At 43.9% G+C, this 12,187-nt stretch overlaps 1 protein-coding gene across 1 annotated transcript in view; it reads right to left on the minus strand.

The window, feature by feature from the left end:
• LOC103258210 (glycine cleavage system H protein, mitochondrial-like) overlaps positions 1-2,027 on the minus strand; it is a 37,305-nt gene extending 35,278 nt beyond the window's left edge. The window contains exon 1 of the mRNA XM_008055914.2: positions 1,975-2,027. Coding sequence (XP_008054105.1) covers positions 1,975-2,027 — 53 coding nt within the window. The remainder of the gene's footprint in view (positions 1-1,974) is intronic.
• Positions 2,028-12,187: the final 10,160 nt, after the last annotated feature.

Below are 12,187 nucleotides of genomic sequence, written 5' to 3' on the forward strand. Positions count from 1 at the left end.
TTTTTGTGATTTATTGTAGAGACAAGGTCTCACCAAGTTGCCCAGACTGGTCTCAAACCCACGGGCTCAGGCAATCTTCTCACCTCAGCCTCCCAAAGTGCTAGGATTACAGGCTGAGCCACAGCGCCCGGCCCCAATATCATTCTTTACAGGGAGGGAAAAAAGGAAGCCAGTTGAAGTCTTTCGTTTTTTTTTCTTCTTTTCTTCCTTCCTTCCTTCCTCCCTTCCTTCCTTCACATCCTCTTTCCTCCCTCCCTCCCTTCACATCCTCCTTCCTCCCTCCCTCCCTTCTCTTTATATTAATAAATATGTAGTCCCTACTGTGTGCCTTCACTGCAGCAGGCACTACACAAACAATAGTTAACATAACATAACCTAGTCACGAAGACAGATATATATCGGAGATTATCAACTTGCAGTTTTAATGTCTATTGGGGCCCACACATGACTTTTGTTTGACCCATACAATATCTTTTTAATTACTTTTGTTTGACCCATACAATATCTTTTTAATTACATTTTATTTTATTTTGCTATATAGTCAGAGCCTCACCCTGTCTCCCAGGCTGGAGTACAGTGACAAGATCATGTCTTCACTGAAGCCTCGCTATCTCCTGGGTTCAGGCTTCAGCCTCCCAAGTAGCTGAGACTACAGGCACACACCACCACATCTGGCAATTTTTTTTTTTGTAGAGGCCAGATCTCACTATGTTGCCCAGGCTGTTCTCAAACTCCTGGGTTCAAGGGATCCTCCCACCTCCACCTCCCAAAGTGCTGGGATTACAAACATGAGACAAAGCGCCCAGCCTTCTCAATATTTTAAAACCAGGACGTTTTACATAAGAAGTCAGAATTCTGTATTCTAATTTTTTGTTGTTGTTGGAAAATCATAATAGCACTGAGCTCCTTGTTCTCTCAAAAGAACAACTTTCAGATATGAGCGAGCACTGCCCTGCTTGAAGACATCGAGTTCTCCCCAGTCTTCAAGCAGCCTCCTTCACTCAGTGGTGAGCATGGCTGGGCACTATGACTCACACGTAGAATCCCAGCACTTTGGGAGGCCCAGACAGGAGGATTGCTTGAGCCCAAGAGTTCCAGATCAGCCTGAGCAACATAGTGAGAACTCCTCTTTACAGAAAAAAAAATTTTTTTTTTAATTACCAGGTGTAGTGCACACACTTGTAGTCCCAGCTACTCAAAGAGGCTGAGATGGGAAGATCTCCTGAGCCCAGGAGTTCCAGGCTGTGGTGACCCGTGATTGTGCCACTGAACTCCAGTCTGGGTAACAGAGACCCTGACTGAAAAGCAAAACAAAACAAGCACTGAGCTTGTCTGTGTGAACTGCACAGCTTCTAATAGTGGTGAATGTTACAAAAGAAAAGTGCTTTATCAGAGGATAGAAGAGGAAAACCTAATTTAGACTGAGGGCTAAGGATGATCTCTTTGATGCCATGCCATTTTTAACTGTGCTCAATAGTGCCACTCACCTCTTAGGAGCTATTTGTCCAAATAATAAGTATCATTGATTGGGAGTCTATTGGTGCCAGGTATCTTATTCAATTCTCACAGAAACAATTCTGCATAATCCCTGTCTTGCTGATGAAACACCTGAGATGAACTACTTGAGGCTCAAGAAGGTCAATTAGCCCAAATATGCAGAACCAAGGTGGAAAACTGGGGTCTGAACCAAGCCCTGATTGATTCCAAATGACATGCTCATTTCAGTACAAAGAGCTACTTCAAATGTGTCCCAGTCCAATTCCACGAGTCAGTTCTTCTTTGTTCCTACCAAAGCACAAGATAAGAGTACTCAACAGAGCTCCCCTGATTCTTCTTACAAGGAGATTGACTTAGCTTCTACCACTTACCCACAGAGAGAGCAGGGTCACCATCTGAGACCAGTCAGTTCTGCATTTGGAGTCCTGAAGCTCTGGCCAGGTCTTGGGACCTGAGGATGCTTTTAGTGATTCTTACCTGAGACGGTTTATCAGGGCAGGTGCGTGGGTAACATCCGTCTTGCTTGCCATGTTGGTAGGGATTTCCTGCCTCTACCAATCAGCTGAGACTTCCCATCCCCACATCAACATAACTTAAATTTTGTTTTGCCTGTATCATTTAACCAGTTGTAAAATCATCTACAGAATTCTGGTTTGATCTTAGGCTTTCCTCTCAAACCTCTGGATCAGAATGGATGGATATTGGCTGTACCCATTCTTCCTTTTTTTTGAGTTGGAGTCTCACTCTGCTGCCCTGGCTGGAGTGCAGTGGTACACTCATGGCCACCTGGTGTCAACCTGCTGGGTTCTGGTGATCCATCCGCCTCAACTTTCCGAGTAGTCAGAACTATAGGTGCGCACCACCACGCCTGGCTAATTTTTAATTTATTGTAGAGACGAGGTCTTGCCAATTTGCCTAGGTTGATCTTGAACCCGCAGGCTCAGGCAATCTACTCATCTCAGCCTCCCAAAGTGCTTGGGATTACAGGCTGAGCCACAGAGCCCGGCCATTCTTCTTTTTTATCATGAGACTTTTTTGACCACTCAAATCCCTTATCATGGTGCCTTTTCTAAATTCTCACCCCCCAACTCATCCAGGATCCCAATTAAAGAGTATCAGAAAGTAGTCTCAGTGGCTCACACCTATAATCCCAGCAATTTGGAAGGCATGAGTGGGAGGGTTATTTAAACCCAGGAGTTTGAGGCTGCAGTAAGTGATGATTGGGCCACTGCATTCCAGCCTGGACGACAGAGTAAAACTCTGTCAAACCTCCCTCCAAAAAAGAAAGTAGTTTTCCTAAAGCATCACTGTGTTGCTATCATCTCTACCCTTCAATTCAAATTAAATTGTAAATTGAAGTATAACATATGACATTTTGAAAGTGAAACCACAAAAAGGAAGTTATATGTATATTTGCTTTTTTCTCTCCAAGGCCAAGACAAAAATCTAGGTAATCCAATTTTTAAAGAAAGCAGAATCTCAGAATGCATGGCATAGTGTATTTCTTAGCTTCACAACACTACAGTCTACACCACCAAGGCATTTTTTTCTTTTTTTCTTTTCTTTAGTCTGTCCCCCCATTAGCAGAAACATTTCTATTTTTTTTTTAGATCTTATTTTCCTCATTAATAAATTTGTTTTTCTAGTCAGTTTGGCAGACTAAGCTGATGGAAGAAATCTTTCCACTTTAAGCTCATAGGAATGCAGTATAAAATATTTTTTAAATGTTAAGATATAATGTTAAGACAGAAATGAGCTGGAAATCAAGACATGAAACTCCTAGGAATGTTGCAGAATTTAGAACGGTAATTGGGAGCTGAAGTCAAAAGGCCAACAGAGGAATCAGAGTTGAATACATGCCTGAACAGTTGGGGTTTGTGACATTAACACCTATGTGAGGAAGGGAGTAGAGGACTCTATATTGTGCCAGGACTCACAAAGGGCTGGCCCTTGTGAAATAGAGTCTAGAAAAATTTGGCCACCAGTCCAGGGAAGCAGCAAGGAAACTTGTTCCCACAAATGGAAAAACAGTCCTGTGGAGAAATCTGAGACCCAGGGCTTTGCCTTGTGTAGAAGTGAGGTGGAAATTCTCACTGTTTGCATAATGCAAGGACCTCAAGGCTAAAAAATTAACATACAATCTGTTCTGAGAATGTAGAACCCCATGGGTCCCCAGTCAATGAGGAAAAGAAAACCGTTTTGTAGGAACACTCCAACAATCTAGCTTACAAGAAACTGTCATAGAAAATGAGTTTATAGTAAAAAATTAGAAACCACACCAGAAAATAAATCACCATGAGGAAAAGTCAGCAGGTAGGACAAAGGTGATCATTTATACCTGGAAATGCTTTTAGTAAAACGATGAAAAGAGCTTAAAACATCTATGTTTAACATACTGGCAGAGTAGCATAAAGAATAGAAAATGTGCCGGGCTCGGTGGCTCAGCCTGTTATCCCACGCCTTTGGGAGGCTGAGGTGAGTGGATTGCCTGAGCCTGCGGGTTCGAGACCCGCCTGGGCAGCGAGACCTCATCTCTACAATAAATAAAAAAATCAGCCGGGCGTGGTAGCGCATGCCTGTAGTTCCGGCTACTTGGAAGGCTGAGGCGGAAGGATCACCGGAGCCCGGCAGGTCGAGGCTGCGGTGGCCGGAAGCAGCCACTGCACTCCAGTCTGGGCGACAGAGTGAGACTCCAACTCAAATAAAATAAAATAAAATAAACAATAAAGAAAATTAATGATTGAACCAGAACTGGTACCATCAAGCCCTGCTCTGCTAACTCCTAAGGATGATTTGGAACAAAAGAAAAATAAGAATTGTGTTTAAAACTGCTCTCCCAGCCGGGCTCGGTGGTTCAGCCTGTAATCCCGCACTTTGGGAGGCTGAGATGAGTGGATTGCCTGAGCTCGCAGGTTCGAAACCCGCCTGGGCAGGCAAGACCTCATCTCTACAATAAAATTAAAAAATCAGCCGGGCATGGTAGTGCGTGCCTGTAATTCTGGCTACTCGGAAGGCTGAGGCGGAAGGATCGCTGGAGTCCAGCAGGTCGAGGCTGCGGTGGCTGGGAGCGGCCACTGCACTCCAGTCTGGGCGACAAAGTGAGACTCCAACTAAAAAAATAAATAAATAAATACTAATAATAATAATAATAATAATTGGCCGGGCTCAGTGGCTCAGCCTGTAATCCCAGCACTTTGCGAGGCCAAAGTGAGTGGATTGCCTGAGTCCGCGGGTTCGAGACTCGCCTGGGCAACTTGGCGAGACTTCATCTCTACAATAAATCAAAAATTAGCCGGGCATGGTAGCGCGTGCCTGTAGTTCTAGCTACTTGGAAGGCTGAGGCGGAAGGATCGCCGGAGCCCAGCAGGTCGAGGCTGCGGTGACCGGGAGCGGCCACTGCACTCTAGTCTGGGTGACAGAGTGAGACTCCAACTCAAAAAATAATAATAATAGTAGTAATAATAATAATAATTTAAAAACTGCTCTCCCATGATCACCATGTAAGAAAAAAAAATGAGCTGGGCATGGTGGCTCACAACCCTAATCCCAGCACTTTGGGAGGCTGAGGCAAGGGAATTGCCAGAGCCCAGGGCTTTGAGACCAGCCTGAGCAACTTGGTGAGATCTCATCTCTACAGTAAATAAAAAAATTAGCCAGGTGTGATGACACACTTGTGGTTCCAGCTATCTGGAAGGCTGAGGCAGAAGAATTGCTTGAGCCCAGCAGGTCGAGGCTGTGGTGGCCGTTGAGAGTGCCATTGCACTCCACCCTAGGCGACAGATTGAGACTCCGACTCAAAAAAAAAAACCAAAGCACCCTTTTAGCAAATGAAATGCATCCAGCACACCTTTCACTTCAATGACAAGGAAAAAAAAAATAATGATTAAATTGTATGCATGTGAATTTCAGAGAAATCCTATATAGAAACAAATTTCATTAACCAGCCTTAATTGTGTTCCAAAGTTACCCCTCCAATAGGTTTAAACACTAAGCTCCTAGGGAGGAACAGGGACACAGGATGGCTCAAGTGCAGTATTACTGTAGGGAATAAACGGTGCCCTTATGACCTGAAAGAGTTAGTATAACTGCCCTCCCCCCAAATTTATTACTAGAAAGGCCTGTGAGAAATGATTTGACCCTGGAAAGAAAAAAGCCCATTTGTTCCCAAGGTTTTTTAGTCAAAAAGCCCAGCATAGACCCCCTCTTTCTATCTCCAAACTTCCATTACTGCCTTAAAACCTTATTTTGTAAACCAAAATTTTAAACTATAAGACTGCTTTTTCTCACGAGGCAAAGGAAAAAAAAACACCTCTATGATTAATGCTCTAGCTAAAAGCATAGAATGTAGAATGGGAAGATTATTTATGGTTCTTCTCTTTAGGAGCTAATAGAGTCAGATGTTAGCCTAAAAGGTTGAAAATCCTACAGTGGGAATTTTTTTTTCAACAGATGAAAGTAGCTTCTGGAAAGCAGCATAAATACTGTCTGCAGTAAGCCAGAAGCACTAATAATTTTGCTATAAGTGCTCAGTCAAAAGGAGATGAACATGTTAAATGTTATTAAAAAATGGACAGCATATTATCTTGAAAGCCACAGTGAAATAGTAGCCTAAGTGACAAGCACTGCTTTCAGTGCTGTGCTTTAAGATGGTCGGTGGTTGAGGGGATTTACTAGGCCTCCTTTCCATATAGTCAAAGCCCATTCAGGAGCTCAAATGTACTACGGATTGAATTTCCAATTTCTAGTTATTTTTTCCCCAAGGCTGCTAAATTTCTTTTTTCCTAAACTATTCATTCTTCTTAGTCTAATTCTGCTTGAAACACCTGCTTTGTTCATTATACAAGATAGGCAAGTGAGTATGACACTTGATTTCACTACTTTTGACATTGTTAAAATTTAATTTGGCAGAGAAAGGTTTCTTGATTTTCTTTTCAAATAGGGTATTTCCAGTGAAAAGTTTTGTTCCCTTTTGAACAATCAGACATGCCAAAAGTTTCCTCTTCATTAGTGATGTTATTTTTTTTAAATGCATTTAATAAATTACTGGGAACAAATAAAGAAAGAGAAGTTTGAAAATAAAAGGCCTGGCCGGGCTCGGTGGCTCAGCCTGTAATCCGCGATTTGGGAGGCCGAGGTGAGTGGATTGCCTGAGCCCGCGGGTTCGAGATCCACCTGAGCAACTTGGCGAGCCTTCATCTCTACAATACGTCAAAAATGAGCTGGGCGTGCAGTTCCTGCTACTCGAAAGGCTGAGGCGGAAGGATCGCCGGAGCCGAGCAGGTCGAGGCTGCGGTGGCCGGGAGTGGTACTGCACTCCAGTCGGGGCGACAGAGTGAGACTCTAACTCAAAAACAGAAAAGAAAAGGCCTGAGCCTGTCTCCACAAAAAAAAAAAGAAGAAGAAAAATTAGCCAGGCATGGTGGCCCACCTGTTGTCCCAGCAACTTGGGAGGCTGAGATGGGAGGATTGCTAGAGCCCGGGAGTTCGAAGCTGAAGTGAGCTGTGATTGAGCCTGGACAACAAGAAAAAAAAAGGAAGGCCGGGCTGGGTGACTCAAGTCTGTAATTCCTCACTTTGTGAGGCCGATGTGAGAAGATTGCCTAAGTCCAGGGGTTCGAGACCAGCCTGGGCAACTTGGTGCGACCTCATCTCTACAATAAATCAAAAAATTAACAGGGCATGGCGGCACACGCTTTTAATTCCAGTTACTTGGAAGACTGAGGTGGAAGGATCGCCTGAACCCAGCAGGTCGAGGCTGTGGTGACCGGGAGCATGCCTCTGCACTCCAGCATGGGCAACAGAGTGAGACTCCAACTCAGAAAAAAAAGAAAGAAAGAAAAGAGAAGGCCTTAGGTATAATACTAACACAAACATATTGCCTCTTTACAATAAAAGAAACTTCCACAGAACAGATGTGTGGTTGTCAGTGAGGGGAAAAGCATTACAACATGTAAATGCACAGGAATAACACTGATGCCAAGATATTCTATGGATGACTTTGGTCAAAGGGATCAATGGATGACAGCATCCTGGAAGGACAGACAGGTCCAGAGGAGTCAGTCCTACCTCCATGTGAGGTAGTCCAGGTATGTGCTCGTGTTAGAGGAGGACTCCAAACTAGACTTTCTAAATATGTCCAGAATGTTGTGCAAGCATATGTATTGACATGAAAGAGATTCACGAATCCGCAGTGTTCAATTTTTTTTTTTTTTTGTCAACGTCTCGTGGCCTTATTTTGTAAAACAAAATTTTAAACTATAAGTGATCCTTCCACCTCAGCTTTTCAAGTAGCTGGAACTACAGGAGCATGCCACTACACCTGGATAATTTTTTGATTTATTGTAGAGACGAGGTCTCACCAAGTTGCCCAGGCTGGTCTCGAAACCCAGAGCTCAGGCGATTCTCTCGCCTTGGCCTCTCAAAGTGCTGGGATGATAGACTTGAGCCACCACATCCGGTTCCAGTGTTGTTCAATTTCTTTTTTTTTTTTTGAGTTGGAATCTCACTCTGTCGCCCAGACTGGAGTGCAGTGGCCGCTCCTGGCCACCGCAGCCTCGACCTGCTGGGCCCCGGTGATCCTTCCGCCTCAGCCTTCCATGTAGCTGGAACTACAGGGCGCTACCACACCCGGTTAAGTTTTTGATTTATTGTAGATATGAGGTCTCACCAAGTTGCCCAGGCAGGTCTTGAACCCATGGGCTCAGGCAATTCACTCACCTTGGCCTCCCAAGGCGCGGGATTACAGGTTGAGTCACCGAGCCCAGCTCAGTGTTCAATTTCTTAACAGAAAAAAGAGATGAAGCAACTAAGATCTACACAGATTGATGAATTATAGATCTAGATCAGTCCAGTTCCAATATTACACAGCTGCCACACTCAAACTGGATAATTAAATATTGGTTTTTTTGCTTTTGTTTCTGGGTTTTTTTTTTGTTTTTTTTTTGAGTCGGAGTCTCACTCTGTCGCCCAGGCTGGAGTGCAGTGTCACGCTCATGGTTACCCAGCATAGCCCTGCTGGGCTCAGGCGATCCTTCTGCCTCAGCCTTCCAAGTAGCCAGAACTACAGGTGCACACTACCACGTCCGGCTAATTTTGTATTTATTGTAGAGACGAAGTCTCACCAAGTTGCCTGGACTGGTCTCGAATCCACGGGTTCCAGCAATCCACTCGCCTCGGCCTCCCAAAGTGCTGAGCCACTGAGCCCAGGCTTAAATATTGTTAAATGAAGGAGCGACTTATAAAAGTATTATATTAGTTTACTGGCATTGTCATAACAAAGTGATACAGATTGGGGGCTTAAGCAACAGAACTGCGTTTTCTCATAGATCTGGATGCTAGAAGTTCAAAGTCAAAGTGTCAGTAGGGTCGATTCCTTCTGGGAGCTATAACGGAAGAATCTGGTCCTGATACGGAGACCCGCTAATGTCTGTCCATATTGTCACAGTCCCTGGAGAAAGGCCTGGCAAGAGTGCAAGTGTTCCTGTACGTTCCTGAACAATATTCCTGAGAGCTAATAAAAGGTGTGCTTCTCCTTATCTCTAACTATGCACTCCCAGTAAGTAGCTTCAGGGGATTCTTGACTTCCCTGTAGTCTACCCTCAATCAACTGAAAGTTGCAAATCTCCTTTTAGTCCCTTTTTCTGAGTGGTTATAAGTTTGAATGATATAGTATCAATGTGATCGTAAGCCTTGTGATTTATATAACTTTTGTGTCAATGTAATCGTAAGTTTTGTGATTTTTATAACTTTTGCGTAATGCATGATGTCTTAGGCCCTTTACTCTATGGCAGGTTTGATTCATGCTTCTGCCGGGCCTTATTGATAAAAGCTATGAGATACTTTTGATACCTGACACCAGGAAGTCTGGACCAAAAATGTCACTATCGAAAATTCAAGTTCTATGCAATGCTCTGCTGGTCACGTGGCTAATGTATAGGTACTAACAACTCTGGACTTATAAAAGTGAACCGTAAAAGCCTGGATGGGGAGCAGAACCACTTAAGAAGACCTTGAGTCTGGCTCTGCTCCCTGGATTCGAGCTCAGAAATAAACTTCTTTCTACCAGTTCCCTGCCCCTTTGATGTATTGGTATCAAGGGGAGCCGCTGAGCATTACTCGAACTATAACAGTCCAAGTCTATGGCTGTCTTCTCCCTGGGTCTTCACACTGTCTTCTTCTATGTGTCTGTGTCTTCTATATGTTTCTGTGTCCAAATTTACCCTTTTTATAAGGATACCACACTCACTGGATTTGAGCCATCGTGGTTGTTTGTTTGTTTGTTTGTTTCTTAGAGAAACTCCTTGGTGATCTTCTTACCTCAGCTTTAGCTGAACTACGGGGTGCATGCCATCAAGCCCAGCTAGAGCCCACCTTTATGACCTCATTTTGATTACATCTGTGAAGATCTTTTCTTCAAATAAGGTCACATTCCAAGGTACTGAGGGTTAGGACCTCAACGTATGAATTGGGAGAGGAGGACATAATTCAACCTATAACAGGTGTAGGCACTGAGAAAAACACCAAGAGATAGTACAGTACCCTGGGGCTAAACACAGCAGAGAGCGCTTTCCCCCCTAGGATGGAAGACAAATGTAGAGCAATAAGAAACTTAAACTTAAGAGAAGATACAAAGGTCTTGCATTTTGGCTTGTAGCCAAATATTCAGAGGTTATGCATAAGGTACTGATGAACCAACTACCTGAGTTCTAAATGGAACTCTGATGAAAGTTATTTTTAAACCCCAGGTGTCCTGACTATACCAGCAATCAACAGTCTTTGCTTAAGGCTCTGCACAGAATGTATGTAAAATCCTTCTTTGGGGCCTCCCAAAATATACCCTTTCCCATCAAGTTCCAGAACACTCAGCCTCCTTTGATGGGACCTAAGCAGAACTGAGATCATTTCTTTGGAGTCACCATAGTAAGACTTTTTGTTTGACTTCTGCAATGTCATTGTAGGATCTCTGTTTTTATATTGCCTAACAGATGTAAAGTTTTAACTTCAATATAAAGGTTACTGCATAAATTCCATGTGGCTTTGTAAGTTCCACGACATGGTAAATAAAGTAAAAAACCAGCATCTACACATATGCGATAAAAGTCTCATATCAATTTTCATCAGCAGCTGAAGAGTTACATACCAAGCATGTGCAAACATGTAATATTAGAGCTTTCCAGTTCAAAAAAATACTAAGCTTTTTCTGAAACTAACAATGATTATATTCCTCTGAGGGCTATGAATATGCACAGTTTGAAGGTTTTATGTCCAGCTATTCTTAAAGTTATTTGAGGGCAGAAAAAGGTCACCAGGATTTTTAAAAAATCATTTTATAGAAAAACAGCTGAACTGATTTATTCTAACATCCTCCAGCTACGAAATGGGAAGAAATCTGCCCTGCATAAACCTGAACAGCATGACAACACTTTGGAAAAAGAGTAGAAGATTTTTGTGTTGGAATGTTTTCTTAGATTTGATCATCGGCTGTTATTTATTAAAGCTGCTAATGCTGTTAAGAATATGACTTCAGAGCAAGATCCTACATCTTAAAAATAAAATAAAGAATATGACTTTTTTTTTTGAGTTGGAGTCTAACTCCTTCACCCAGGCTGGAGTGCAGTGGCATGCTCATGACCACTCCAGCATTGACCTGCTGGGCTCCAACAATCTTTCCACCTCAGTCTTCCAAGTAGCCAGAACTACAGATGTGTGCTGCCATGCCCGGCTAATTTTTTTACTTATTGTTGAGATGAGGGCTCGCCAAGTTGCCTAGGCTGGTCTTGAACCTGTGGGCTCAGGCAATCCGTAAAATAATTTTTAGCCGGGCTCAGTGGCTCAGCCTATAATCCGCACCTTGGGAGGCCGAGGTGAGTGAATTGCCTGAGCCCGTGGGTTTGAGACCTACCTGGGCAACTTGGCAAGTTCATCTCTACAATAAATAAAAATTAAAAAAAAAAGAAAATAATTTTTTAGGTCAGATGCAGTGGCTCATATCTGTAATCTCAGCATTTTGGGAGGCCATGGTGGGAGAACTGCTTGAGGCCAGGAGTTTGAGTTCAGCCTAGGCAACATAGCAAGACCCCGTTTCTTCAACAACAACAAAAAAAAACCAGGCCTGTGGTGCACACCTGTAGTGCCAGCTACTCCAGAAGTTGAGGCAGAGGATCACTTGAGCCAAAGAGGTCGAGGCTGCAGTGAGCCATGATGGCACCACTGCACTCCAGCCTGGGCAACAGTGTAAAGCCTTGTCTCTAAAAACAAATTTGAAAATAATAGCCGGGCTCTGTGGCTCAGCCTGTAATCCCGCACCTTTGGGAGGCTGAGGTGAGTGGATTGCCTGAGCCCGCGGGTTCGAGACCCGCCTGGGCAGCAAGACCTCATCTTCTACAATAAATCAAAAAATCAGCTGGGCGTGGTAGCACATCCCTGTAATTCCGGCTACTTGGAAGGCTGAGGCGGAAGGATCGCCGGAGCCCAGCGGGTCGAGGCTGCGGTGGCCAGGAGCGGCCACTGCACTCCAGTCTGGGTGACAGAGTGAGACTCCAACTCAAAAAAAAAAAAAAAAAAAGAAAATAATAAAATAAGCCGGGCTCGGTGGCTCAGCCTGTAATCCCGCACCTTTGGGAGGCTGAGGTGAGTGGATTGCCTGAGCCCGCGGGTTCGAGACCCGCCTGGGCAGCAAGACCACATCTCT

This window comes from Carlito syrichta, unplaced genomic scaffold, assembly GCF_000164805.1.
Source record: "Carlito syrichta isolate Samal-C Ts95f unplaced genomic scaffold, Tarsius_syrichta-2.0.1 Scaffold302026, whole genome shotgun sequence".
Classification (NCBI taxonomy): Eukaryota; Metazoa; Chordata; class Mammalia; order Primates; family Tarsiidae; genus Carlito; species Carlito syrichta.